This window comes from Dermacentor andersoni, chromosome 1 (assembly GCF_023375885.2).
Source record: "Dermacentor andersoni chromosome 1, qqDerAnde1_hic_scaffold, whole genome shotgun sequence".
In the NCBI taxonomy this organism is placed as follows: Eukaryota; Metazoa; Arthropoda; class Arachnida; order Ixodida; family Ixodidae; genus Dermacentor; species Dermacentor andersoni.
Genome location: NC_092814.1, coordinates 410,982,771 through 411,008,687, shown reverse-complemented (window position 1 = coordinate 411,008,687; position 25,917 = coordinate 410,982,771). Strand labels below are relative to the sequence as shown.

Below are 25,917 nucleotides of genomic sequence, written 5' to 3'. Positions count from 1 at the left end.
AGCCATTCAGGGCCACTTGGCAACAATTGGATTGTCACTATCAGCAGAGAAATCATCATTCGTACTATTTCCTGGAGTGAAAAGAAAATCTACACGCTTGACGCTGAATTTGGACGGATACCAGATTCGACAAGTCACCAACGTCCGATTTCTGGGCGTTGCCTTAGACCACAGGCTACTCTGGCGCCGCGGTGTTGACCACGCTGTGGCGTCATCGTCACCCAGGCTACATGTGCTCAAGCGAGTCGCTGGCATACGCTGGGACAACCACCCGACGTCGATGCTACCGCTACATACAGCGTTGGTTACCAGTCGAATCCTGTATCAGCTACCTCTGATGTCACCCTCAGACAGCCAATACGAGCGCTTAGAAGCCATCCATAGAAAAGGTATCCGACTTTGCCTTGGAGTCCCTCAGCCAGCGTCAAATAAGAAAGTGCTCTACGAAGCTGAGTCACGCCCTCTACGACTTCAGGCTTCCAAGGCTCTGATGATCCAGCTCCTACGATTGAGTGAGTCTACGCCCGGTAGAGCCCTCTTACGACCTATAGGTAACAGGCCGCGCTCACATTTTTATGCAGCATTGAACACGCTTCGCGTATTAGGATTGCGCTGCTCGAGACAGAGGGAAAGAATAGAACCACCCTGGACATTCGAGGACATCACATGCAACTTAAGTGTACCACGATTGCAATCAAAGAGCTGCATTCCATCGGCAGAAGCCAAGTCATTAGTCCTGGAACACCTGAACACGATTTACCCGAATCACCTACAAGTATATACAGATGGCTCTGTCAAGGCAGACGAAGACCGCTGTGCAGCTGCATTCTATATTCCCTCTCTAAGATATACGTGGTCTGGCCGTCTGGACAGTATAGCCTCGTCGACAGTTGTGGAAGGCGTAGCAATAGCTTCTGCTTTGCGCAAATTAAAGACTTTGCCTCCGCAGAATATGGTTGTCCTTACGGACTCAAAGGCCGCATTACAACAAATATACCGTGGTTTGCCATCTCTCAAGTTCCCACGCAAATCACTAGCTATCGTGAAAGAACTCAACAACAAAAGGCTTCACAGTAAAGTTTCAGTGGATTCCTTCCCACATTGGTATCTCAGGAAACGAAAAAGCTGATGCGCTTGCATACGCAGCGCTCTATCACCCTCCCAAAATTAAGGCTCCAAAGAGTAACCAAGTGCAAAAATCTGACATTCGAAATCACTTTACGTCGCTTTGGGTTCCACCGCATATGCCCTGCGTAACCAAGAGATTACACCGGGAGGAAGCCACACTTTTATATCGAATAAGGACAGGATCTGCTAATACACCGGCCTGGTTATTTAAAACGGGGCGAATCAATTCTCCGAACTGTACCGCATGCAACGAGACAGGAGACATTGAGCACTTTTTGTGGTCCTGCCAGCAATTCCAAGATGAAAGAGACACTCTCCTGAAAAATCTGCAAAACAAGGACCTTCCGCATGCGCGCCTGCAACACCTTATATTTCCCGAGGGATCAGTTATAGCCCGCAAAGAAACTTCACGTCTCCTCATCGAATTCTTAAGAGAGACTGGTTTGATGGACATATGGAGAAATCCCTCAGCGGCATTGTGCGAGACGCTCGGGCGGAGCAATTGCCGGCCTTGTTCGCCAGGCTAAACCCGCCTGTTGCTACAATTCACCACCACCACCACCACATCAGTAGCAGTAAAAAATGTATAATCAGGTTCACGCTGCAAGATTTGGGTTGGACAGATAATTGTGTTAAAATGCAAAACAAAGGTAGTAACAAAGTGATACTGACAGTAAACAAAAATAATTACTGAGATGTAAGTAGATCGTTTTCAACAAGCGTGATAAAAGCAGTTAGTGATGAACTATTAACAGAGCCCACGTTCAAAGCTTTCCAATCGCGTATAGTCTGTGGAAAGAATGAATACCTGAAAGTGTCAGTGCGGAATAAATACTCGTTTAGTGTGTGGGGGGGCTATGACGTGTTTTCCTCGTTTGATGACGTGTACACTGATTAGGCATGATTTGACTGAAGAAAAAAATTGCTATTTCTGATTCGACTGCCTTTTCGCCATTAGCCCTCGGCTATTGGTCAAAAGTTTTCGGGCTGCACCTACTTCTTCTGCCTGTCACGCGACGTCACAGAACCACAAAAACTCACCGCATGAAAGTGACGTGTACGCGTTAAAGATGCATTAATATGCCGAACAAAACTGAATTTTCTTCTGAATAGCCGCAGGCTGCCGCGTTCCGAAAGCAATAACAGATGGCTGCTGCCGATCCCTTAGGCACTGGCTACTCGCACCTGCCGGAGAGCATGGCTTTATTTGCATGTAATAAAATCTTTTGCGTGGTTGTGTAACGTTTTCGAACGCTTTCGGCCCGTTTACGACCTCGTTCTGCCAACTCTTCTTTGCTCAGGATCCGTTTTAGTGTCATTTTTAAGCTTCTGTTGCATGCAACCGCGATTGTCAACGAGCTACAGTAAGCTAAGTAAGGGAAAGCGGACCAATCGCAGACGCCGGCACCACCCTCTTCATCCGGTTATCGATTTTCAGTGCAGTGGCTCGGCCCCATTGAATCCCTCTCCACTTGACCGTGCTCCTCGCCTCTTGTGAGCCAATTAGATAAGACAAGCTGCTCAGTGGAGGCAACGTTATTCGTTTTTCAAGTAAAGAAAGTGACCTCCTACAAGCGAGGAGAGCGTTCCATTGGTCTGTTGAGACAACCTTGTGGGTGACCACCTGATGCTTGCGCCGGCGGCTACGCTAATTTGACGTCAGGAGATTGGAATAAAAACATATTGGAGTAGTTTTACGTTATAGGGCCCATGGTCAGGTAAAGAATTACACGTCCTGGTCTCCGCACAAGTTCGCGTGAGATTGAGATCAAATGACTATCTGCTGCCGTTGTTGCTTATGAAAGGCACCGGCTGAAACCTCCTAGGTAGAGATTGGTTTTTGGCACTTCACATTCAGGTAAATGGGATCAACCACGTTGGAGAGCCAGCGCTAGAAATTAAAGCTCCTGGGATGACACCGAGGTGTCTTCAAGCAAGACATTGGAAGCTATACAGGTCCTTCATTTCACCTGTAACTCGAAGACGGTGTGACAGCAAAGTTTTGCAAGTCTCGTCCGATTTCAGTGGCGCTGCAGGCGCTTATGCAACATAAGCTTGATCGTCTACAGCGCCAAGGCACCCTAAAACCAACGCAGCATACCAAATGGGCAACCCCACTGGTACTTGTTCGGAAGACCAACAGCACACTCAGTGTCTGTGGTGACTACAGGAGTACTGTTAATGCAGCAGCGAAGAAGGCATTATACCCGCTACCAACTACACATGAAGTGTCAGCAAACCTACATGGTGCAACCCTCTTCTCTATGTTTCATATTTATCAAGCATATCTACAAATGAAAGTTGATGAAAAAACAGCAGCACTGTTGGCAGTGAACACCACAGCACGACTATTCAGGGCGGAATGCCTCCTGTTCTAAATTTTCGCTGCACCAACTATCTTCCAGTGCATGAGGAAGACAAAAGGTACCTGGAATCCCAGGGGTGAGTGTTCACCTTGACGACATCATTGTCAACGGGAATGGTGCAAATTAGCACGCACAGCGTCTGAATCATGTTCTGTCGAGGCTAACTGAGAAAGGCTTACGCCTCAAGAAAGAAAAGTGCAGGTTCGGAATCACGTCAGTTCAGTTTCTGGGACATCGAATGAATGGTAATGGTGTTCACAACACCAAGAAAAAGTTGAGGCTATACTTCAAGCACCCAAACCAACTGACAAGACAACCCTAAGGGCTTTCCTGGACCTTATTTTATTTGACGACTGCGTTTTGGAGAACAGAGCGATGGTCGTGGTGGAATTGTATATACTCCTAGAGAAAACAAGCCCTGGAAGTGGAAGAGCATTTCGAGGCGCTCAATATGATAAATACATCTACAGTGCTCACTCACTACGACGAGACGATGCCCCTTCTTTTGTCCGTGCACGCATCGCCGTACAGCGTTGGAGCTGTGCTCGCTCGTGAGGATGCTATTTGCCGAGAGGCGCCCATTGCATTCAGTTCAGGAACACTGGGAAGTGCCGAAAAGAACTACTCCCAGCTCAACAAAGAAAGTGTAGCAGTAATCTACGGCATCAGTCATTTTTATAAGTACATAGCTGGCCGGCATGTGACCATAACAGATCGCCAGGCAGTGATTTGAATCGTGAGTGAAACAAAGCAAGTACCCCGGGTCTTTTTATCAAGGATGACGCGATGGTGCCTTAAACTAGCAACGTACAATTGCTGTGCAGGCCTGGTCTACTGCAGGCCTGTGCAGGTAAGTTGCTGTGCAGGCCTGGTCTACTGTATCAAAATGCGGACACTCTAAACTGAATTCCGGAATCTTGGAAGAACGCTAACATAATCCTAATCCATAAGAAAGGGGACACCAAAGACTTGAAAAACTATAGACGGATCAGCTGACTGTCAGTTGCCTACAAACTATTTACTAAGGTAATCGCAAATAGAATCAGGAACACCTTGGACTTCTGTCAAGCAAAGAACCAGGCAGGATTCCGTAAAGGCTACTGAACAATAGACCATATTCACATATCAATCAGGTGATAGAGAAATGTGCGGAATATAACCAACCTTTATATATAGCCTTCATTGATTACGAGAAAGCGTTTGATTTTGTCGAAACCTCAGCAGTCATGGAGGCATTACGGAATCAGGGTGTAGACGAGCCGTATGTAAAAATACTGAAAGATATCTATAGCGGCTCCACAGCCACCGTAGTCCTCCATAAAGAAAGCAACAAAATCCCAATAAAGAAAGGCGTCAGGCAGGGAGATACGATCTCTCCAATGCTATTCACAGCATGTTTACAGGAGGTATTCAGAGACCTGGATTGGGCCACATCGGAGATAAATGTTAATGGAGAATACGTTAGTAACTTGCGATTCGCTGATGATATTGCCTTGCTTAGTAACTCAGGGGAGCAACTGCAATGCATGCTCACTGACCTGGAATGGCAAAGACGAAGGGTTGGTCTAAAAAATTAATCTGCAGAAAACTAAAGTAATGTTTAACAGCCTCGGAAGGGAACAGCAGTTTACAATAGGTAGTGAGGCACTGGAAGTGGTAAGGGAATGCATCTACTTAGGACAGGTAGTGACTGCGGATCCGGATCATGAGACGGAAATAATCGGAAGAATAACAATGGGCTGGGGTGCGTTTGGCAGGCATTCTCACATCATGAACAACAGGTTGCCATTATCCCTCAAGAGAAAAGTGTAGAATAGCTGTGTCTTACCAGTACTCACGTACGGGGCAGAAACCTGGAGGCTTAAGAAAAGGGTTCTACTCAAATTGAGGACGACGCAACGAGCTATGGAAAGAAGAATGATGGGTGGAACGTTAAGAGATAAGAAAAGAGCTGATTGGGTGAGGGAATAACCGCGAGTTAATGGCGTCTTAGTTGAAATCAAGAAAAATAAATGGGCATGGGCAGGACATGTAATGAGGAGGGAAGATAACCGATGGTCATTAAGGGTTACGGACTGGATTCCGAGGGAAAGGAAGCGTAGCAGGGGGCGGCAGAAAATTAGGTGGGCGGATGAGATTAAGAAGTTTGCAGGGACGACATAGCCACAATTAGTACATGACCGGGGTTGTTGGAGAAGTATGGGAGAGGCCTTTGCCCTGCAGTGGGAGTATCCAGGCTGATGATAATGAAGCTGACTTCCACTACCGGCACAAACTGATGAACCTTATCCCCCAGGAGAGGTGCTCATGTTGGCTACCATGCCCAGCTTCGAGTTTTCACCGCATCAACTAGCACTTATGACTCGAGAGGACTCAGTTCTGTCCCAAATGCTGGAGGCTATCTCAAACGGTCAAGTTCATAAACTGCCAAAAGATCAGTTTTCATCGTGCTGGAAACTGGAGACTGAGCTTTCAGCGCCGGAAGGGTGCCTTGTTAGAGGCTCCCGGATGGTAACTCCAACAAAGGTGACATTACCTTCTTAAACTCACACCTGCAAACCACCACATAATTGTGGTCATGAAGGCATGTGCACGAAGGTACTTTTGTTGGCCAGCCATTGACGCAGATATCGAACGGCACGCTAGAAACTGTGCAACTTGTCAACACCAAAGGGCACCAGCCAGGGCACTAGTGCCCAAATGGGAACGCACAAGAACGCCTTGGGACACAGTTCACGCAGACTTCGTTGGTCCCGTAGAAGGCAGAATGCTGGTTAATTGTTGTGGACACATAAAGCAAATGGTTGGAAGTGTACTCCATGCATAATACACAGTCTGCCACATTGATTGAAGAACTCCGGAACCTTTTCGCAGCTTTCGGGCTCCCCAAAAAGCATGTGACTGATAACGGACCATCCTTCGTTTCAGTAGAAGTTGAGAGCTTCCTAAAGAACAATGGGGTGACCCATGTAACAAGCGCACCGTATCATCCTACAACAAATGGCCAAGCAGAACGGATGGCTTTTGAAACAAAACGAGCGTTAGCCGAAAACAAGGACGGAACACTCGCGTGTAGGCTGGCCCAGTTTTTGCTAAAAAAACACGCTACCATCTGCACATCAACGGGTGAAATGCCAGCTGCACTTGTGTTCGGGTGTGAGTTAGATACAGCTCTCACGTGCATTCAGCCCCAAGCAAAAGCGAACAAAATCCATACCAACTGTAACAGGGACACAAAGTCGGGAGTACTCGCTGTCGACAAGCAGTTTTCTTTCGAAACTTCGGAGGGAATCCGATCTGGACGGAGGGAACGGTTTTGGAAAAGTTAGGCCACAGATCGTGGCTCATTAAAGGCCCTAACAGGTTAGTCCGATGACAATGCGACCACATCAAGCCCGGGGCTTCGAAACACCCCACAGAAGATTCGGCGGCACAGGATAAGGGCTGTACGCCAACTGCGAGCAGTGTCCCGCTCCCATTTATGCTTGGGATAAAAGCAGGTAACTGCACGTCGTCAGAGGCCACTCTCTCATGAACGCTTGAGCCTTCGCTATTATCGGTAACCAAACCAGAGATTGGCACTGCCCCTGAGACCGTGCCAAACACGACGGCAGAGTCATGCCCACAGCGGGAACGACGCCCTCCGGATCGCTACGGCGACTCCATCTGAGAAGGGAGGAAAGAGTTGTGTGCAAGCGACGCCCTAGCGCTCCTTGGCTGGACGAAGCACCAGTGCGGAAGAAACGGGAAGTGACCCCAGCCCGAGTCTTGTTCCAAGAATTCTCCATCACCCCCAGCATCTCGGCCACTGGACAGGGACCGAGAGTTTGCCCACCTCGAACACATGCGGCAATTCTCTGCGTCTTTTGCAGAAAATAAACTCGGTCTCTTTTCGGCCACCAACCGATGAGCATTCCTTTCACAGATAGGGCCCGACCTTCTCCGTAACAGCTTGCAAGAACGCGCATACACGAACACACAGGTTAATCTAAGCCCCTGAGCAAGGGATCTGTCGCAGCAACAGCGTAGCACGCTGTAGCGCCACAGTGTTATCTATTAACATACTCCTATACAGATAGTTCTATTATCACAGAATACAGCTGTGTTGATTGACAAGTCACTTCATCACCGAGCACGCCTGTGAATCATCAACAGTGGCTTGTTGATTTAGTTGCACTTTGCTGCTGAGGTCTATTTGGTGGCTGTCAAGTTAATAGCGAGCCTACAATTTATTACATGATGTAATATGGCATCGCACTTCTGAACAATGATGTAGCACCAAATGATCGTTTAGGAGCGCACAGACCTAGTATTTGTTCATTCTATGTTATGTCATTATTTCAAAGTGTACTGTCATGTTAAGTCATGACTAACCAACTAGCCATCAGTACATCTTGAGCAATTGATTACAATTATGACAGACATAAAAGTGATATGTGCATATCAGTTACTTCTTCAGGCAGAGATGCTTGTCAGGTATGTTTTCAAGAGAATAATGTTTGCATGAAAACAAATATTAATTCATATTGCTGAACAGACACCCCGTATAAGCGTGAATTCACGTAATGTTTCCATTTCTTGTTGGTGCTAAAATGTCCCTGCAAATAGAAGTAGTGTTTTGTCATTCATGCCTTAAGAGATGACAGAGGTTTACGGGCCACACAATGCAACGATGCACTTTGCATCAAGGCCTGTGTAGCCAACGTGCCCCCCTTTCACTTTTTATCCATACCTCTATCAGCATTTAAACAATGTACAGCCTGTGGTCAAAGTGAATACAGGCATGCTTGCTCTCTCAGCAATGATGACAATCAAGGATGATTGCCTTGAGACCGTTTGCGGCTATCAACATCATTTATGCATGCATTCTCTTTTTATTCTTTTTCATATATAAAAAGGAAGCTTATACAGTCAGTGAGTTATACCAAAGTAATGTTATTTGATTGCGTTGGGCGTGGCCCAAATGTCATTCATGTAGTGACAATCTAGCTAATGCACAGCCACATTAAAAAGAAAGCGAAGACCATAGGCTAACAAACAGGTGCACAGTACCTGTACTTCATCTCATAGCAAACCCAGATTATCAAGCGACTATAGAGATCTAGATTAAGGGGACGCAAGCGTTGAGGCCCCCTAGTACTTGGAGCCTCAATGAGTGCATCCCCCTGATCTAAAGCTCTCTAATAAGCTTTGCAGTGAGTGCAGTGATCTTGCATGCGAAATGATTCACGTAGTAAGTCGTTTTATGTTTGCCTTTCTGAATCAGTAACAGCTTAAACAGGTACACGACAATGAAATGAAATGCTGGCTCAAATGGTGCACGAGACACAAGTAGGGGAGAACGTTTGCCATGCCTGCTGTAACACCATTTCCAACATGCAGTAGCTTGTAGGCAAATAATGCATGTTCATTGTGTCAGTGCAACTGGTACCTACCTCTAATGAAAGCACATTATGTCTGCATTGCAGTCATTAGTTCATTAGCATCGTGTGTGGGGCAGCACAAGAAAGTAAGGGAATGTTTGTTGCCATTTTTTATTTTCATAACCAACAGAGCTTCTTGGGTGGAGCTTTGTGATGAATTCATAATATGTTCTGTGTATATGTTGTGTGAATTCATAATATGTTCTGTATCCAATCAATTCATAAGTACTCAAATGAATGCAGGTAGCCCCATAAACACCGTGAAACGGAACGCAGAAAATTGCAGTTAAGAAGCCATAGTGACTCTCACTCTGTGCTGAGCATGAAAAAGAAAAAAATGCGCAGCGGCAAATTGGGTGCACATTCTCATCTGCCATACAAATACATATATTAAAAGTAATCGTTCATTCGTTCTCGTATTGCTTACACTTGCACGAACCTTACTGCAGCATCCTCTGTGGAGTATAATAATCTTGCGAGTCACAGCTACTTGTTCACTATATTAACCTATATTAACCCCCAGGCTCTCCTGTATTCCTTCACGCATGCTACGATAGCATGGCTGTGCTCAATCACCTCTTTCCATCGCACTGAAATGAAGATGGCATATATTTGTAACCAAAATATGCTCTAAAGCATAACTCTGTCATTCTTTGAGCCTCTGAGAAGTAAGGATGGATGTTCAGCCTTGCTGTTGTGGCACTTCATAGGTTCTCACCCACCGTCATATATTTAAACAAGCAATGATGAAATTATATAATCAAGTCATACCATTAGTACAACTGAGGTATTGCTTCCCCAGGGAGTCTCACTGCCACCTCCCCAATTTTGTAAATACTTAGACATGTTGACAAACTAGCCATGTTGAAGTTAACTTCACAGCCTGCGTTTTAACACCACCAATAAACAAGATTATCCCAACAGCCCTTATATCATTCTCTTAATCACTTGAAATACTACCTAGCATATGGCATTATAGTCATATTCTGTTTGTATGTTTGGTGAATTGCAGAAATCATTTTTGTCGCCCTTCCAGCCTAGCTGATGCTGTCTTTCTTTATAACAATTAAGCAACACCCTTACTTGGTGCATTGCTGTGAGAACTATAACTAGCTTCACAGCATCACTGCACATGTGCCCTCAGACTACATCGTAGACATGCTTCTATAGATACTAGAGGCTGGCCACAATCAGCATAATTTTGGAATCTAGATGAACAGGGTGCGAATTCATGTGTATCAAATAAATGACTGTTCCATTGAGAGGCTGGGTATTTGTGTGCGATATAGTTATTAATTCAGCATAATTATGGCAGAAGAACAGAATACACAGAACAACAAAATCAAGTTCTCTCTGAAAAGCTGCTTTTTGCGACTATTATATGCAGCAAAGTAGGACTTAAGAAAGCACAAATATGGCTTCGGCGCATCTTTGTGCATTGTGAGGTGGGCGAGCGTTAATTTTTTTTAAACAGAAATTGAACGAAAATAGTAAGTGTAAAATATTGAATAGTGACACGACGACGTGAGTACTTGTAGTAACAATATTTATTTCCATATATTTAGGTACTACTTAACCAACTAATGCAAAAGAGAGCTAACTATTGGGACAAAGGATAAGTTTTAAATGCAAGGCTACTAATTGTTATACTAAAAAAACTACTTGAATGGTCTCTCAACAATTTTAGAGCCTCGTTGCAAAGAAGCTTTCCAAAAGATAATGGCTGCTGTATGAAGAGCTTCCAAAAATCCACAATAAATTGTTTCTAAAAAACATGAAAGTCGTTAGGAGGTCCTGACAGTAGCTCCTCAGAATTAAAGTCTCCCCCTCTCCGTCTCCCCCTCTCCGTCTCCCCCTCTCCGTCCGTCTGTCCGTCCGTCCGTCCGTCCGTCTGTCTGTCTGTCTGTCTGTCTGTCTGTCTGTCTGTCTGTCTGTCTGTCTGTCTGTCTGTCTGTCTGTAGAGAAACTAAACATAATGAAGGACCAATGTTTTGCGGACGCATGTAAAAAGACTTGTTGCAAGGATAACAGCACAGACTTGTCACATAAAAGACAAATCTGCTAGATCGAGATGTGTGGTTGGCTTTAGGCAAAATAAAGCCTATGGGAAACTTTTGTGCCAATATGGCTAAAAGATTCATTCGTTACTGTGCTTGCCTTCGGGTGACTGCATACGCTTGCTCACATGCAAGTACTTTCACATATTCGTCGTTAAAACACTTCCAATTTATATACTGACACAAAAGCCTCCTCTGATCACGGAAAAAGAATAGAGTTATCATGTAGTATACATAACATTTAGAACATAAGGGTACTATTTTTCACATTACGCAAATACTCCTGAAAGACAAAACTGCGAGAAACAGCATAACACTTTGGCATAATCGGTAACTGATTATATCAATGAGTTTCCCATTTCATGTTGCAAAGTTGCATAGGGCAGATGGGATGTGCTATCTGGGATTCAGAGATGCGTTATCGTATATGGGCATAAGTATTATACAACTGATCATTGCGAGAATAAAGAAATAACAGGCATCGAATACCAGTATGTCATCATGTCACTTCTATCTGAAAAGTGACCATAATTTCAAGTCAAACTTGCAAGTGGCAAACTTGCATTGAGCGTCATGTTTCATCATCATCATCATCATCATCAGCCTGGTTACGCCCACTGCAGGGCAAAGACCTCTTCCATACTTCTCCAACTACCCCGGTCATGTACTAATTGTGGCCATCTTGTACCTGCAAACTTCTTAATCTCATCCGCCCACCTAACTTTCTGCCGCCCTCTGCTACGCTTCCCTTCCCTTGGAATCCATTCTGTAACTCTTAATGACCATCGGTTATCTTCCCTCCCCATTACGTGTCCTGCCCATGCCCATTTCTTTTTCTTGATATCAACTAAGATATCATTAACTCGCGTTTGTTCCCTCACCCAATCTGCTCTTTTCTTATCCCTTAACGTTACACCTATCATTCTTCTTTCCATAGCTCGTTGCGTCGTCCTCAATTTAAGTAGAACCCTTTTCGTAAGCCTTCAGGTTTCTGCCCCGTACATGAGTACTGGTAAGACACAGCTGTTATAAACTTTTCTCTTGAGGGATAATGGCAACCTGCTGTTCATGATCTGAGAATGCCTGCCAAACGCACCCCAGCCCATTCTTATTCTTCTGATTATTTCAGGCTCATGATGCGGATCCGCAGTCACTACCTGTCTTAAGTAGATGTATTCCCTTACCACTTCCAGTGCCTCACTACCTATCGTAAACTGCTGTTCTCTTCCTAGAATGTTAAACATTACTTTAGTTTTCTGCAGATTAATTTTTAGACCCACCCTTCGGCTTTGCCTCTCCAGGTCAGTGAGCATGCATTGCAGTTGGTCCCCTGAGTTACTAAGCAAGGCAATATCATCAGCGAATCGCAAGCTACTAAGGTATTCTCCATTAACTCTTATCCCCAATTCTCCCCAATCCAGGTCATGTTTATGTGCCCATATATGTGTACCCCATTAACCATTGCTTTAAGTTATGATCAGTGTCATGTGATTCCTGTATGTAATTTTACTTTTGCACAATACATCTACAAAACTTTTGATCAGCATCCTAGTACATTTCCTTGTATTTGCACCACAGGCTTTCTGTCGCAACACCCTATTCGCATCCATGATAAATGCTGCAGTCAGTAAAATAGAGCTTTAGATTATTTCCCAAAGTGCTTTCATTCCAGCAACTAGATACCGAGCAGACGCTGTGCCGCAAGGGAAGATTTGTGAGGGCGTTCATCCTTGCTTCTTATTAAGGTGGCTGCAAGGTAAACGGAGGGAAATTGTACAGGTGAAGCGAAGCTCCGCTGTCGCATGCACGTAAACAAAGCTTATCATTGTGGCATCAAAACATTTTTTGTGTCAATCCTCGAACCATGGAGCATGTAATGACAGGATGGAAAGCAGACACCGAGCAGACGGTGCGGTGCGATGAACACATCTTGAGGGACACTCAGCCTTCCTATTAGCATTAATGTGAGTGCAGCCCAGCAGCTTCCCCAGTGCTGCAAGGAACTACTGAGATGGAGTACAGCTCACAGAACAGATTCTTAGCGTGTAAGGTTGGTGTCGTGTTCCAGGGCTTCCGTTAACGAAGAGGCAGACTGAACTTGAAACACGTATTATTGCATGGCAGCAACTTAACGTGGCAGAATGACAGCCAAGGAATATAAGGACTAAAAGCACACCACAGCTTGGCGGCCAGCGATTACATACACTACAACGGGAATGTTCGCCTAGCAGCACTAGTTCTAGTTTGTCGCGGTAGGCTTAAACAGGTCGGCGCTAAATCAAAACCGGGGAACCAGCACTTCTCGTCGTCGTCTTCTTTCATTAGCACCATGTCCACTGCCCACTGCCTTCAGTACAATCACTCCCTACTAAAGGGGTAGCCATCCTGGCGACCTAAGAACAGGAGAACACAGGGGGATCATGACACTGCTTGAGCCGGGAGACGTGGACAATTTCCTGGCTGCGACGACGCTGTTCGGAAGGCGCTTCTAATGGCTCGACGAGGTAGTTCACCGCGGATGTTTGTTTCACTGCCCGATAAGGACCGTGATACTTGGAGAGCAGCTTGGAGGAAAGGCCATGAGGAGTAGAGGGCACCCACAACCAGACCAGCGAGCCAGGAGCAAAGCACATAGCCGTAGTGGATGAATCGTGGCGATGCTTTTGGCGCCACTGGTCCTGGGATGTGAACGAACGAGCAAGCTGGCGACATTCTTCGGCGTAAGCAGCCGCTCTAGAAACAGTCGTCCACTCCGAAGCATCTGGCCGGTAAGGTAGAATCGTGTCCATAGTGCATGAAGGTTCGGGTCCGTAAGTAGAAAGAAAGGGGGGGGAACCCAGTTGTGCTTTGCGTGGCGGTATTGTAAGCGTAGGTGACGAAAGGCAGAATGTGATCCCAATTCGAGTGGTCAGATGAAACATACATGGCCAACATGTCGCCAAGGGTGCGGTTGAAACGTTCTGTCATCCCATTAGTCTGAGGATGATATGCCGTGGTAGTGCGGTGAATGATGCGACACTCCTTCAGTAATGCTGAAATGACATCTGAGAGGAAAACGCGACCGCGGTCGCTCAGTAGTTCTCGAGGTGCTCCATGGCGTAAAATCAGCTTCCGAAGGATAAACCTCGCAACGTCTTTTGCTGTGGCAGATGCTAGGGCTGAAGTTTCGCGTACCGCGTGAGGTGGTCGATAGCAACAATAACCCAGCGGTTGCCGTTTGGAGTGTTGGGAAGCGGACCGTATAGATCAATGCCGACGCGGTCGAACGCGCGCGTGGGGCATGTTAGAGGTTGCAAGGGACCGGTGGCATGTTGAGGTGGCGTCTTCCGTCGTTGGCATTTGTGGCATGACCGGACATACTTGTGAACGAAACGGTACATACCGCGCGAGTAGTACCGAGGCTGAAGGCGCGAGTATGTCTTTAATACACAATACGTGGCCGCATTGTGGGTCGTCGTGGAACGTGGCGCAGATGTCGGAGCGAAGGTGTCGGGGTATAACAAGCAACCACTTGCGGCCATTCGAATTGTAGTTGCGGCGGTACAGCACGTTATCTCGAATGATGAAGTGTGTGGCTTCACGACGAAGCGTCCGAGAGATCGGCGCTGGCGACTGGCTAGAAAGGATGTCAATAAGCGAAGAGATCTATGGATCTTTGCGCTGCTCTGATGCCATGTCGGAAATGTTGAGGGCTAAGGCTCCGCAGGTGGAAATAGACGAGGAGACAGGACCAGAGGGCAGGGGTGACCGGTATAGAGCGTCTGCGTCTGAATGCTTTCGGCCTGAGCGATAAAGAACGCGTATGTCGTATTCTTGTAGACGCAGTGCCCAACGGGCGAGCCGACCAGTTGGATCTTTTAGCGAAGATAACCACCATAGGGCATGATGGTCGGTCACGATGTCAAATGGACGCCCGTACACATAATGACGGAATTTTCCGATAGCCCAAATAATGGCCAGACATTCCTTCTCTGTAACCGAGTAGTTCGCCTCGGCTTTGGTAAGGGTGCGGCTGGCATTCGCGACGACGTACTCTTGGAAGCCTTCTTTGCGTTCTGCAAGAACAGCGCCGAGCCCGACTCCACTAGCGTCCGTATGGATCTCAGTTGGAGCAGAGGGATCGAAGTGTCGCAGTACTGTAGGAGAGGTGAGAAGGCGTCGCAGTTCTTGTAATGCGTCGTCGCACGCCGGGGACCAGGCTGATAGGTCAGCACTGCCCGTGAGAAGCTGCGTTAAGGGGGCGATGATAGAGGCAAAGTTACGGATGAAGCGTCGGAAATATGAGCACAAGCCAATGAAGCTGCGAAGCTCTTTCATGCTGGTTGGTTTAGGGAACTCTCATACGGCGCTAAGTTTCGCGGGGTCCGGGAGGATACCGTCTTTTGAGACTACATGGCCGAGAATAGTAAGCGTGCGAGCGCCGAAGTGGCATTTCTTCAAATTTAGTTGCAGTCCTGCAGTGGAGAGGCACGCAAGGACTGGCTCGAGGCGGCTGAGGTGCGACGCAAAGTCGGTGGAAAAAACCACAATGTCATCTAAATAACAGAGGCACGTTTCCCACTTCAGCCCTCGAAGAATAGTGTCCATCATTCGCTCGAAAGTGCCAGGCGCATTGCACAGGCCGAACGGCATGACGGTAAATTCATATAGCCCATCAGGAGTTACACAGGCTGTCTTTTGGCGATCGGCCTCTGCCATTGGTACTTGCCAGTACCCGGAGCGCAGATCCAGCGATGAAAAGAATTCCGCTCCCTGCAGACTGTCCAAGGCATCGTCGATGCGCGGCAGCGGATAAACATCTTTGCACGTTATTCGGTTAAGACAGCGATAGTCGATGCAGAACCGAATGGAGACATCTTTTTTTTTTAACGAGGACAACCGGAGATGCCCAGGGACTGTTAGAGGGCTGGATGATACCACGCTCCAGCATGTCGTCAACGTGCTGGTCGATCATACGGCGTTCAGCGGCCGACACATGATAGGGACGCTGGCGCAATGGTGTTTGTTGACCGGTGTCGATACGGTGAACGACTGCGGACGCTTGGCCCAAGGATGGTTGGTCAATGTCAAATGAGGAGCGAAAACGTTGGAGGAGCTTGACGATTTCTGCGTGCTGCGCAGGTTTGAGTTCTGCGTCGATGGCACGAGCGAAAACGTCTGCAGGGGCAGCAGTCGCAGCGGGAGGAGTGACGGCACAAATCGGAAGTGATGTCGTATCACCAAACGTGGTCGCCGGGAGAACGCAATCGAATGCTTCAAAGGTCTCCAGGCACTCGCCGCGGAGTAGGGATGATGGGCAGGCGGACGGATTGCACACGTAAAGGGCGGCAGAACCGTCGCAAAAAGTGACGACAGCACACGGAAGCAGAAAGTTCCGGCGGCGCGCACAAGTGACCGAAGGCATAAACAGAACAGACGAGTTCGCAGCAGAGTTACATGATACAGGAACCAGAGCGGCAGAGAAAGGTCCGATATCGATGTCAGAGGCGGCAACAACTTTAGGAGAATAATGGTCGTCAGGGTCAAAGCACGGCACTGATAACGTAAGTTCGGCACGAGCGCAGTCGATAAGAGCTTGATTGACAGATAGGAAATTCCAGCCAAGAATAACGTCGTGCGAGGAACGAGGTAGGACGACAAATTCGATGACATACATAACGTTTTGAATGACGACCCGGGCTGTGCACGACGCTGAAGGTTGAATGCGATGCGAGGTTGCCGTACGCAGAGAAAGAGAGGTAAGGGGAATGGTCACTTTGTTTAAGTTGCGGCAAAGCTTCTCATTAATTATAGAAACGGTGGCTCCGGTGTCGAAAAGTGCATGTACGGTGACGCCGTCTACGTACAGTTCAATTTCGTTCGCCGGGGAAGAATGAGGCCTTGAAACGTTCGACGTAAACGCAGTTCTTGCCTCTGGAACTGCGGCTGTTAGTTTTCCTCTCAGGCTGGGCTGGTTCGGCGAACCATTGGGGAAATGGCTCGGCGACTTGGGGAAGGCGACCGGCGTGAACTGAAGGGGAGGCGACTGTGAGGCGAGTCCGGAGGAAGGTTACAAGGGTCCTGACGCGGAAGTCGAGCAGGCATATACCCTGAGGTAAACGGGGGCTGTGACGGCGGCAAAATCGTGCTACGTGGCCCGGAAAATGGCAGGAATAGCATATTGGCCGGTTATCAGGTGTCCGCCACGGGTTGACGACAGCGGCTGCAGCGGCCGAGTAAGGGACGACGATCGGACGCGAAGGTTGGGGCGGCACATGGAAGGCGCCGGTGGCCCGGTAAGCATCAGGAGCCGGAGGAGCGTAAGGCCAGGCGACGACGTCAGCGTACGTTAGCGGTCCAGCTGCAAGCTGCGGAGGCGGGGCAGATGGCAGCGCCGCAGCAACTTGCGTCTGAATGACATGACGAAGCGAAGGAGCCAAGGTTGTCGACGGCTCAGGTGTGCTAATCGCCAGAGAGAGTTGGCGGGCGACTTCGTGACGGATAAACTGCTTTATCTCCGGCATTAAAACAGATGTCGGAAGCGTCGCGGCCGTAATCCAACGGAGATAGTTCTGTGGTGTCATGCTGAGCAGCGCGTGTTGATGAACGCTGCTTACGCAGCTCGTCGTACTGCTGACATAGCTGTATGACCTCGCCAATCGTCCGGGGACTCTTCGCGATGATAATTTGAAAGGCATGGTCATTGATGCCTTTCATGACGTGCTTGATCTTGTCAGCTTCGTCCATAGAGGAGTTGACGCGCTTGCAAAGGGAGAGCAAGTCTTTAATATAACTGGTGAAGGTCTCGTCCTGGCGTTGAGCTCGACCACGCAAGCGCTGCTCAGCGCAAAGCCGGCGAACAGCGGGACGGCCGAAGACCTCAGTCAAAGTTGTCGTGAAAGCCGACCAGGTGGTAAAGTCGGCTTCATGGTTGCGGAACCACAGGTTTGCCACGTCAGTCAGGTAAAAGATGACATTTGTGAGCTTGGCGCGGTCGTCCCACTTATTATAGGCGTTTACGCGGTCATATTCGGCCAGCCAGTCTTCCACATTGTGGTCGTCTGTGCCGCTAAATATAGCCGGATCGCGCTGCCGGATGGCGCCAGAGCAGACGCTGGCAGGGGCCACGGGAGCAGCAGCCTGGGAGGGTCCCGGTTCATCTATTGCAATAGTTGGTGGTACCGTCCGACTGCGGAGTTCCAGGATGTCGAAGAGAAACCCAGCAGCTTTACCAAATACAACGGGGGTGTTCGCCTAGCAGCACTAGTAGTTTGTAGCGGTAGGCTTAAACAGGTCGGCGCTTTATCAAAACCGGGGAACTAGCACTTCTCGTCGTCGTCTTCTTTCACTAGCACCATGGCCACTGCCCACTGCCTTCAGTACAACACATAGTAGGCGAGGGTGATGGGATCACGATAGGGCCCGCGTGACGGAAAGGGAAACGCTATCACACATGTGCACGTGTACAGATATGCGACAGTTGGGCAGTGGCAGAGAAGGTGCTTTGCTGTGTCGTCCATGCGCAAAAAATTGCATAAGGAGCATTTGCATAGTTTACATTATAGCAGATGACACCTAGCACAAAATGAATAATTGCAATATGTGGAGCAGTGATGCAACTTCTAAGCTGTTCCCTGGCCTCCCTTCTTCGTAAAGTGTAAAACGTGCAGAGACAGCTCTGGAAACAAACGTGTACAAAGCAAGGAATCTGCTTTGATACAATACCTATAATAAGATGCATCAGAACATAAGCGACCAGCGATGCTTTTGCAATGTTTATTACTTCAGAGCACATGCAATTGACAGAAAAACATCACAGACGATAACGACGCTCCCTAATACGAAATTTGAGTGCAGCTCTACACGTGTAATCATTTCGCTGGCGTTTACAATCGGTCTCGTTTGGCATGTGGCAAACAAAGCGAAATGTGGCGCCACTGCCTTGATAATCTGGAGATCGCGTGAGCCAGCGCATGGGTGACGCGTGGGCGCGATTCACAGAAGCCACCGCCAACAAACCTCCTAGACATTGCATGCTACTCTGGCACCATCCCGTAGCTACCGTCCCCGCATTTCGTTTTTATTCTCACACTTTTGCCATACACTCCTCTGCTTTCTGACTCATGGTTCTGCTGCACCTTCCTCTCCGCTTTCCTCCTCATGCCTCTTATCAATTGCCACTTTTTTTCATCTCCCACTGCATGCTGTGTTCACTTTCACCTTTTGCTGAACTCGTTTGCTCGGTTAAACTGAGCGAACGAGTGGTCCTCACAGCACGACAAAAGCTAAAGGGAATGTGCTCAAAAGTAAACGGAATGACCAGCGAAAGGAATACCCTGAATGCATGCACTATAAACCACGTTAAAGGATTGATTGAATGCACAACAGACATGGTCTACAAGAGACCTTTGACACGTGTGGCTGATTACCTGGGCCAAACAGGCAGGTGCGTAAATGATTGACTGTGCGAACATCGATACAACTCCAGTCTGGTACAAGCACCCGGAGGCCTTGCCATGCACGGCGCTTCATGCAAGTGCAAGCGTATCTTTTGCAGGACGGTGATCTTGCTGAAATGTGGTAACCAAAGAAAAAGAGAAGTTGTGGAAGCCCACATCAAGATGACCCCATGTGCCATCTATATCACTCAGCAAAGAGATTAGCTCAATGACTGAAAATAGATGTCGTGGATAGACTGGCAAGAGCATCCCTGCACATGCGAGTAGGCTATATGAAGGTGTGATTTTCCGAAAAATAAAGCAGTTATTAATTTGTACTCAGGTGTTGTGCATAGTTTTTCTCTCTTAAGTCCTGTCCCTTCATCATTTTGCGCAACCAACTAACCCACTGGGAAATTAATTATATGTAATATGCTCTGAGTGCACGTTTATGTGACAGTCTTGTTTGCAATGCACATGTGAGAGAAACCACAAAAAAGATGCAGTATTAGAGGTGAGCAAATAGGGATTTTTGGGACCAAATAGAATAGTGCCAGAAGCAAATTGAATCGAATAATTTTCTAAAAACGAATAGCCATTATCATAATTAATATAAACTGATGTTTACATCCCAATATATTTGAAGTTAGCAAGTTTCTGTCATCATACAGTACCTTATTAAGTATTGTATTTGAAAAGCACAACTGAGCAGGAATTACTGTTTCTTTTGTTAGTGATCCGCATAAATACTGTATTGTCAGCATTTAGTTTCATCCCCCATTTAGTACACCATTCACTGGTATTATGTAGGTTAGAGTTGACTGAAATCTGGTCACCTGGAACATTAATTTTATGAAACAAAACACAGTCGTCGGCAAACAACCTAATTAGAACAGGATGAGTGATGACGTCTGTAATATCATTAATGTAGATAAGAAACAGTAGTGGTCCAAGGACACTGCCTTTCGGGAAACCAGAAGTGACTGGAAGTTAGCTAGAACAGTGACCACCGATATTGACATACTGAAATCGGTTAAATAGATAAGCAGAAACTCAGTTAACAATGACAAGAGGAAGACCAATAGTTTCAAGTTTTTGGAGAAGTTCACCATGTGGAACTAAATCAAAAGGTTTTTGAAAATCTAGAAATATCACATACACTTGGCCGAAATTGTCAAGAACCTGAGCGAAAGTGTGAATTACTGATGCGAGTTGGGTGACCTTAGAAAAGCCTTTCCAAAATCCATACTGGAAAGCCGATAATTTGTTGTCATAAAGAAATGTTTTAATGTAGCAGGCTATAATATGTTCAAGAAGTTTGCACCATGATGAGGTCGACGATATGGGGCGGTAATTATTAAAACAAATTTGGCTGCAGGCTTAGCTTGGTTAAGCTTGGAAGATTACTAAAGCAATACCCTTGGCTGCGCCTTGGTTCGGCTGATGGTGTGGACATGGTTGCCCTGTGTTAAACTTTTGGCTATACATGATCCGACATAGCGAAAGGCAGCGCGCCGACCACTGCGAGGAGCCGAGCCGTAGCCCCGTTTATCCTCCTAGCGTGACGTCACACCAGCGAGTGCCCTCTCTCGGTAGCGCCACAGCAGCGGCGCGCAAGGCTTCGCCTCCACGAGCTGGGGCCCCGTCTCTCGGTCTGGCGTGACGTCACGTGGTCACGTGATGCGCAGCTGTGTAAGGAGGCGCCACGACCACCGATGGGCCGGAAGTGCGAGCAGTATTGCTTTCGCAATAAAATGCGGCATCACCTTTCTTGTGTATGGGAACAACACGGGCCACCCTCCAATGTGGTGGTAGACTTGAAGACAAAAGAGAAGCACGAAAACTGATGACAAGAAAGTGCGAAATCATTTCAGCATAACCATGTAAGAATGCATTAGATATTTCGTCAGGTCCAGGAGTTGCTTTTCTTTTAAGATTCAATAGCATTGAAAAAATACCAGGTTGGGACAGAAGATCATGTACAGACGGGGAACGAGAATCACGGGTTGGAAAATTATTTGTAGGTATGGAAAAGACACTGAAAAGACGAATTGAACTTATCAGGAACATCTATTTTGTTGGTGAGCAACGGGCCCTCATGCATCATTGCAGGCAGAGATATTTTTTTGTTTGCTTAAAAAGTTCCAAAATATCTGAAGGGCGTTTCGAATGGAGCTCGGGAAAACATCTGGAAAGTAGTGTCGCTTAGTAGTCCCGACTGATTTGTTCAAGGAAACGTGCTTCATTTGAATAATGCTGCGGGGGGCATGTGCTCTTCTTAAGCGTTTAAGTTTTCTTTTGAGGTGCAAGATTTCTCGCGTAATCCAGGGATCGTTTGCCAGTTGTTTTGGGTCTCGTAGGAATAAAATGACTGATACAATATTCGCACATGTCTTTAAATTGAGACCAAAGAGCGGACGTGTCACTTTCATCAAAACTGCTGAGGCGCAGATCCAAGTAATCTAATATACTCTTATCCCTGGCGCTCGAGAAATCTTTTCCAAGCACGGTTTTGGCCGGCGCGGCACGTTTGTCAGCGACAAATTCACGAGTGAAGTACACCACCTCACGATCAGGCAGTCCTTGATGGATTGAAACAGAAAATGTTTACAGAGAGCGGGCTCACAAAAACCAGGTCAAGAAAGGAGTTAGATAAACCATGAATTCGCGTAGCTTGTCTTACTACCTGTTTCAAATTGTGACAGAGCATAATATCAAATAAATGTTCAGTATTAGCGCAATGTCGCGAGTTAGATGAAGGCAAATCCCAATTAGAGCCGGGTAAGTTAAAATCGCCGACAAGACATACGTTATCGTGTTTGAATGGCGACATGTGTTCATACAAATCGCGTAAAAACTGGGGAAGGAAATCTGGAGCTCGATAAACTGCGAATGGAACGGCCCCTAAAAATTGCTTAAGAGATATGCTTTCATGGTTATCGAATTAATGTAGCTTGGATATTGTTTTTAACTAGAACTGCCACTCCACCACCTCTTGATAATCTGTCTCGTCGATAGACTTGATAATACCGAGGAAAGACTTCTTGATTATCTATTTCAATCCGAAGTCATGTCTCGGTTATGACGACGACATCTGGATTGTAGCCAAGAAGAATAGCCTCAAGCTGCTCGCTTTTATTGGTTATGATCCTCGCATTTACGTTTATTATTCTGAATTCCTTCATAATCTGCTCATTACGTCAGTCCTCCTTTCGTGTGCGCTGCGACTGCAGTTTCACCCTTGTGGAAGTGGTATGATACCATGAAAACATTTGGCCAGCAATGAGCAATTTGTCATTCACTAACTTCACCTTCATTTTACTGTCTCTTTCCGCTTTAGCCCTATCCCATGAATGTTTCGTTTCCTGAGGGTTTCTTTCGAGTAGTCGTGTTGAATCGATATTTCTTTCCTTTCAGCTTGTGTGCGTTCTTAAGGACATTTCGTTTTTCATTGTAATATTGGAAAAATATGATCACAAGTCTGTTACTGTTTTTTCCTAAACAATGAATTCTAGCGACAGAAGTGCAACAGACATCAAGTGTTTTCGAGAAGGTTTCAGTTAGTACCTTCTGTTTTAGGTCAAATTCTGTCTCGTCTTGCTCCTCACTTACGCCAAAAACGATCAAGCTGGAACGTCTACTATAATCTTCCACACAGGCCACTTTTGACTAAGTTGTTATTGTGCTCTCCAAACTGTCAATGCGTTGTTTGTTTTTCTAAATCCGCAAAATATGCACTTAAGTCAGATATTGTTTTCTCTAAATTTCCGTGCTGTGTTCTAAGAGCTACAATCTCGGCTGTTAATTTGGACTGTGCTGTAAGCAACTGTTTTAGTAGATCTGAAGTGTCCTCATTTGAATTATTAGTCCCGGGGTTCGTTTCAACGCCACCGCATAAAAGCAGTGTGCAAACACAAAAACATCTTCTGCAATGTTAAAACAACGCTGTGGGCACGGCCGCACCAAAAGATCGCGGCAGTCACTTCTAATTGTAGTGGAAAAACCTCCAACCTGTACAAAGTAGAACGATGCGTAAGGCAACATGCCTAAGCGCAGTCCGCTGTGCCCACTGAAGTTGAAGCCTGGCTGTCGGTCTTTCAAACCGGGGAGGTCACCTGACACGAGGCGGGCGGTGCTTGAAGAAGGTAATCATCCCGCCAGGAAAAGATGTCCTCCGCATTTGGCATCACATAGTGGCGAAGGCATGTGTCTACTGTAGCTGCATCCTGCTGAGGGATCAGTTTGGACGGACCGATAAGTAGGAAAACCTGTACAAAGCAGAAGAACGATGCGTAGACTCAGGCATCGACTCATCCTTTGTGGTCCTCGCGATTGGCTTCGGAGCTCAGACAACACGGCGCGTTGCATAATGCCGGTTCCCGAAAGTCAGCGTCGCCTCAATATAGCAATGTTACGCGGTGAAGCATGGGCGAACATATTGCGGTGAAGCATTACAACCGTGAGAAGGGGCCATTGTCACGGGACACAGTATCTATTCCTTTATTATACACGCGTTCACTCGCCATCTCCTGTCCCAGTACGAGCACCGACATACCTTTTCGGATGTGCCTGTGGTGATTTGAGCCCTTAACGGCAGTAAAAGACAAGCATTCATTTTATCGAACTGTCTGATTTTTAGGACGTTTTCTTGGCCCCTAAGAAGTCCGAAAAATTGGACGATGACTGCACAACTCACGAAGAGGGTGCTTCAAATTTTCTGTGGCGCGAACGCGCGGCGGAATGAGGGCGATCACAGAAACGACATTGAGGAATGAGCGGGAAAGGAAGCGCGCCGCTGCTTCTTTCAAGGAGCTTGAGCTCAGAAAACAATGTTGGCTGACGCCGAGATGCAAGTGTCCCTCATCCAAACCGAAATAAACTCTTTAAAGCAGTGAAACGCAACACTGAAGTGTTCTGCGCGGGCTCAGAGTATGTCAGGACGGTTGACGTTGGCGCACCAGCTGTTGAAAGAGAATCTCACTTGTGACGAAGTTCGAGCCTCGTGCCAATGAGGTTGCTATCAGTTGATCAAAATAGCTCATATCCCCTTCAGCCACGGTGTCCACCTTTGTGGACGCGACCTATTTTTGCCATTTCTGTGGAGCGGTAACAAGGAATGAAGCACAAACATTAAGCTTAGGGCAAATTGAACATTCTGATAACTTAAATTACTTCCATATTGCTTCTGAGTGACATGTATCGTTACAGAGTACCGCTTTGGTGAAGGCACTAGCATGTTATGCGCGACTCTTGACGGGGGGCATGTCGGTAGCAACCTAGAAATATATTTTTCTTTCTTTCTTGAAATACTTGAGGCCAATGAATAACTTGTGCATGTAGTTCGAGTTGGGGAATTAATAATTGTTATGAAATAACGTAGCTTGACTGAATTTGCAATATTCTAATACCTCGTTACTCTTTAAATACAATGACTAATCAAAAAATTATCAAAGTCCCCCCCCCCCCCCCCTTCTATCACCTTGATTTACTTTCAGTGGAGTTTCAAGCACCATCTATATTTCACAGATGTATCGACAGTCGAGCATTATTCGTGACTGAAGGGGATATTCGAAAAATTTCTTTCTGAATGCATCTCCTGTTTATTCTTATTTAAGAATGTTTGACTCGATTTGCAATGAGTTTTACCCTTTCATTGAAATATATTTTATTCATTGTGCATTTTATGCACCCCTCCCTTCTGATTTCTTTTTGCAGAAAAGAAATGCTGCTCCTTACTAATCAAACTGGAGTAAGTAGTTTTTTTAGCAGTGACAGCATCGGGCGACATGGTGTCAGCCTTTCTTGACGTAAAACAAATTTCTGTGTCACTCAAGGAATTTTGCAAAGACACTCAGGGAAAACCTGAAAACTCAGGGAATTTGGAAATGTCAACTTTGTAGACACCCTGGTCCACGCTACGCTACGATGCGGATTACGGAGAGCGTGACAGCGCGTCTAGTTGGTTCTTTGTCATTGTACAAAAGTGGAGGCTCCCTTCCTTCCCCTGCTCGTCGAAGAAAAAAAAAAAACGGACTGGCTCCAAAAACGAACCAGTATTTTTATTTTAAAGAGAGCACCTATTTCCCTTCAAAAAATCTCCATCAATGTCAATACACTTGTCCAACATCTTTCTCCAACCGGTCAAAACAACTCAACTCCTCAAGCTTAATGCTGTTCAGTGGCCACACAGGCACAAGTATTGTACTCGCTATATAAAGTAATAGAAAATGCTGTGAAATTACCGGCACACAAAAAGTTTGTCACTTTGGCGGGAGCACAGACAGTCCAAATTTCTCAGTTTACTCTACAAATATAGCAGTGTTGGCAGCTCTACGAGAAATTGGTCAAGCGCGTTCCATTCCCTGATTACTTAAGGGAAAAAAAGAAAAACTAAACGTAATGTTAACACAGAAATGTTCCTTGCACACTGAGTCCGGCTTTTCGCGCACATTACCTTGTTCCTCTGTGTCAAAGAAAGCCACGGCGCTAGTTTGAAGCCACCATTGAGCAATTGATAAAAAAAAAG

The 25,917-nt window shown here is 46.5% G+C and overlaps 1 protein-coding gene across 2 annotated transcripts in view; it reads left to right on the top strand.

Annotated features, from left to right (window-relative positions):
• Window positions 1-25,917, top strand: part of LOC126518639 (high choriolytic enzyme 1-like) — a 205,700-nt gene that overhangs the window by 168,638 nt on the left and 11,145 nt on the right. The window contains exon 6 of one of the 2 annotated variants that reach the window (XM_055064866.2): window positions 25,107-25,140. The exons of the other annotated variant lie outside the window; for it this stretch is intronic. Within the exon in view, the coding sequence (XP_054920841.1) occupies window positions 25,107-25,140 (34 nt within the window). The remainder of the gene's footprint in view (window positions 1-25,106; window positions 25,141-25,917) is intronic. 2 annotated transcript variants of the gene reach the window in all.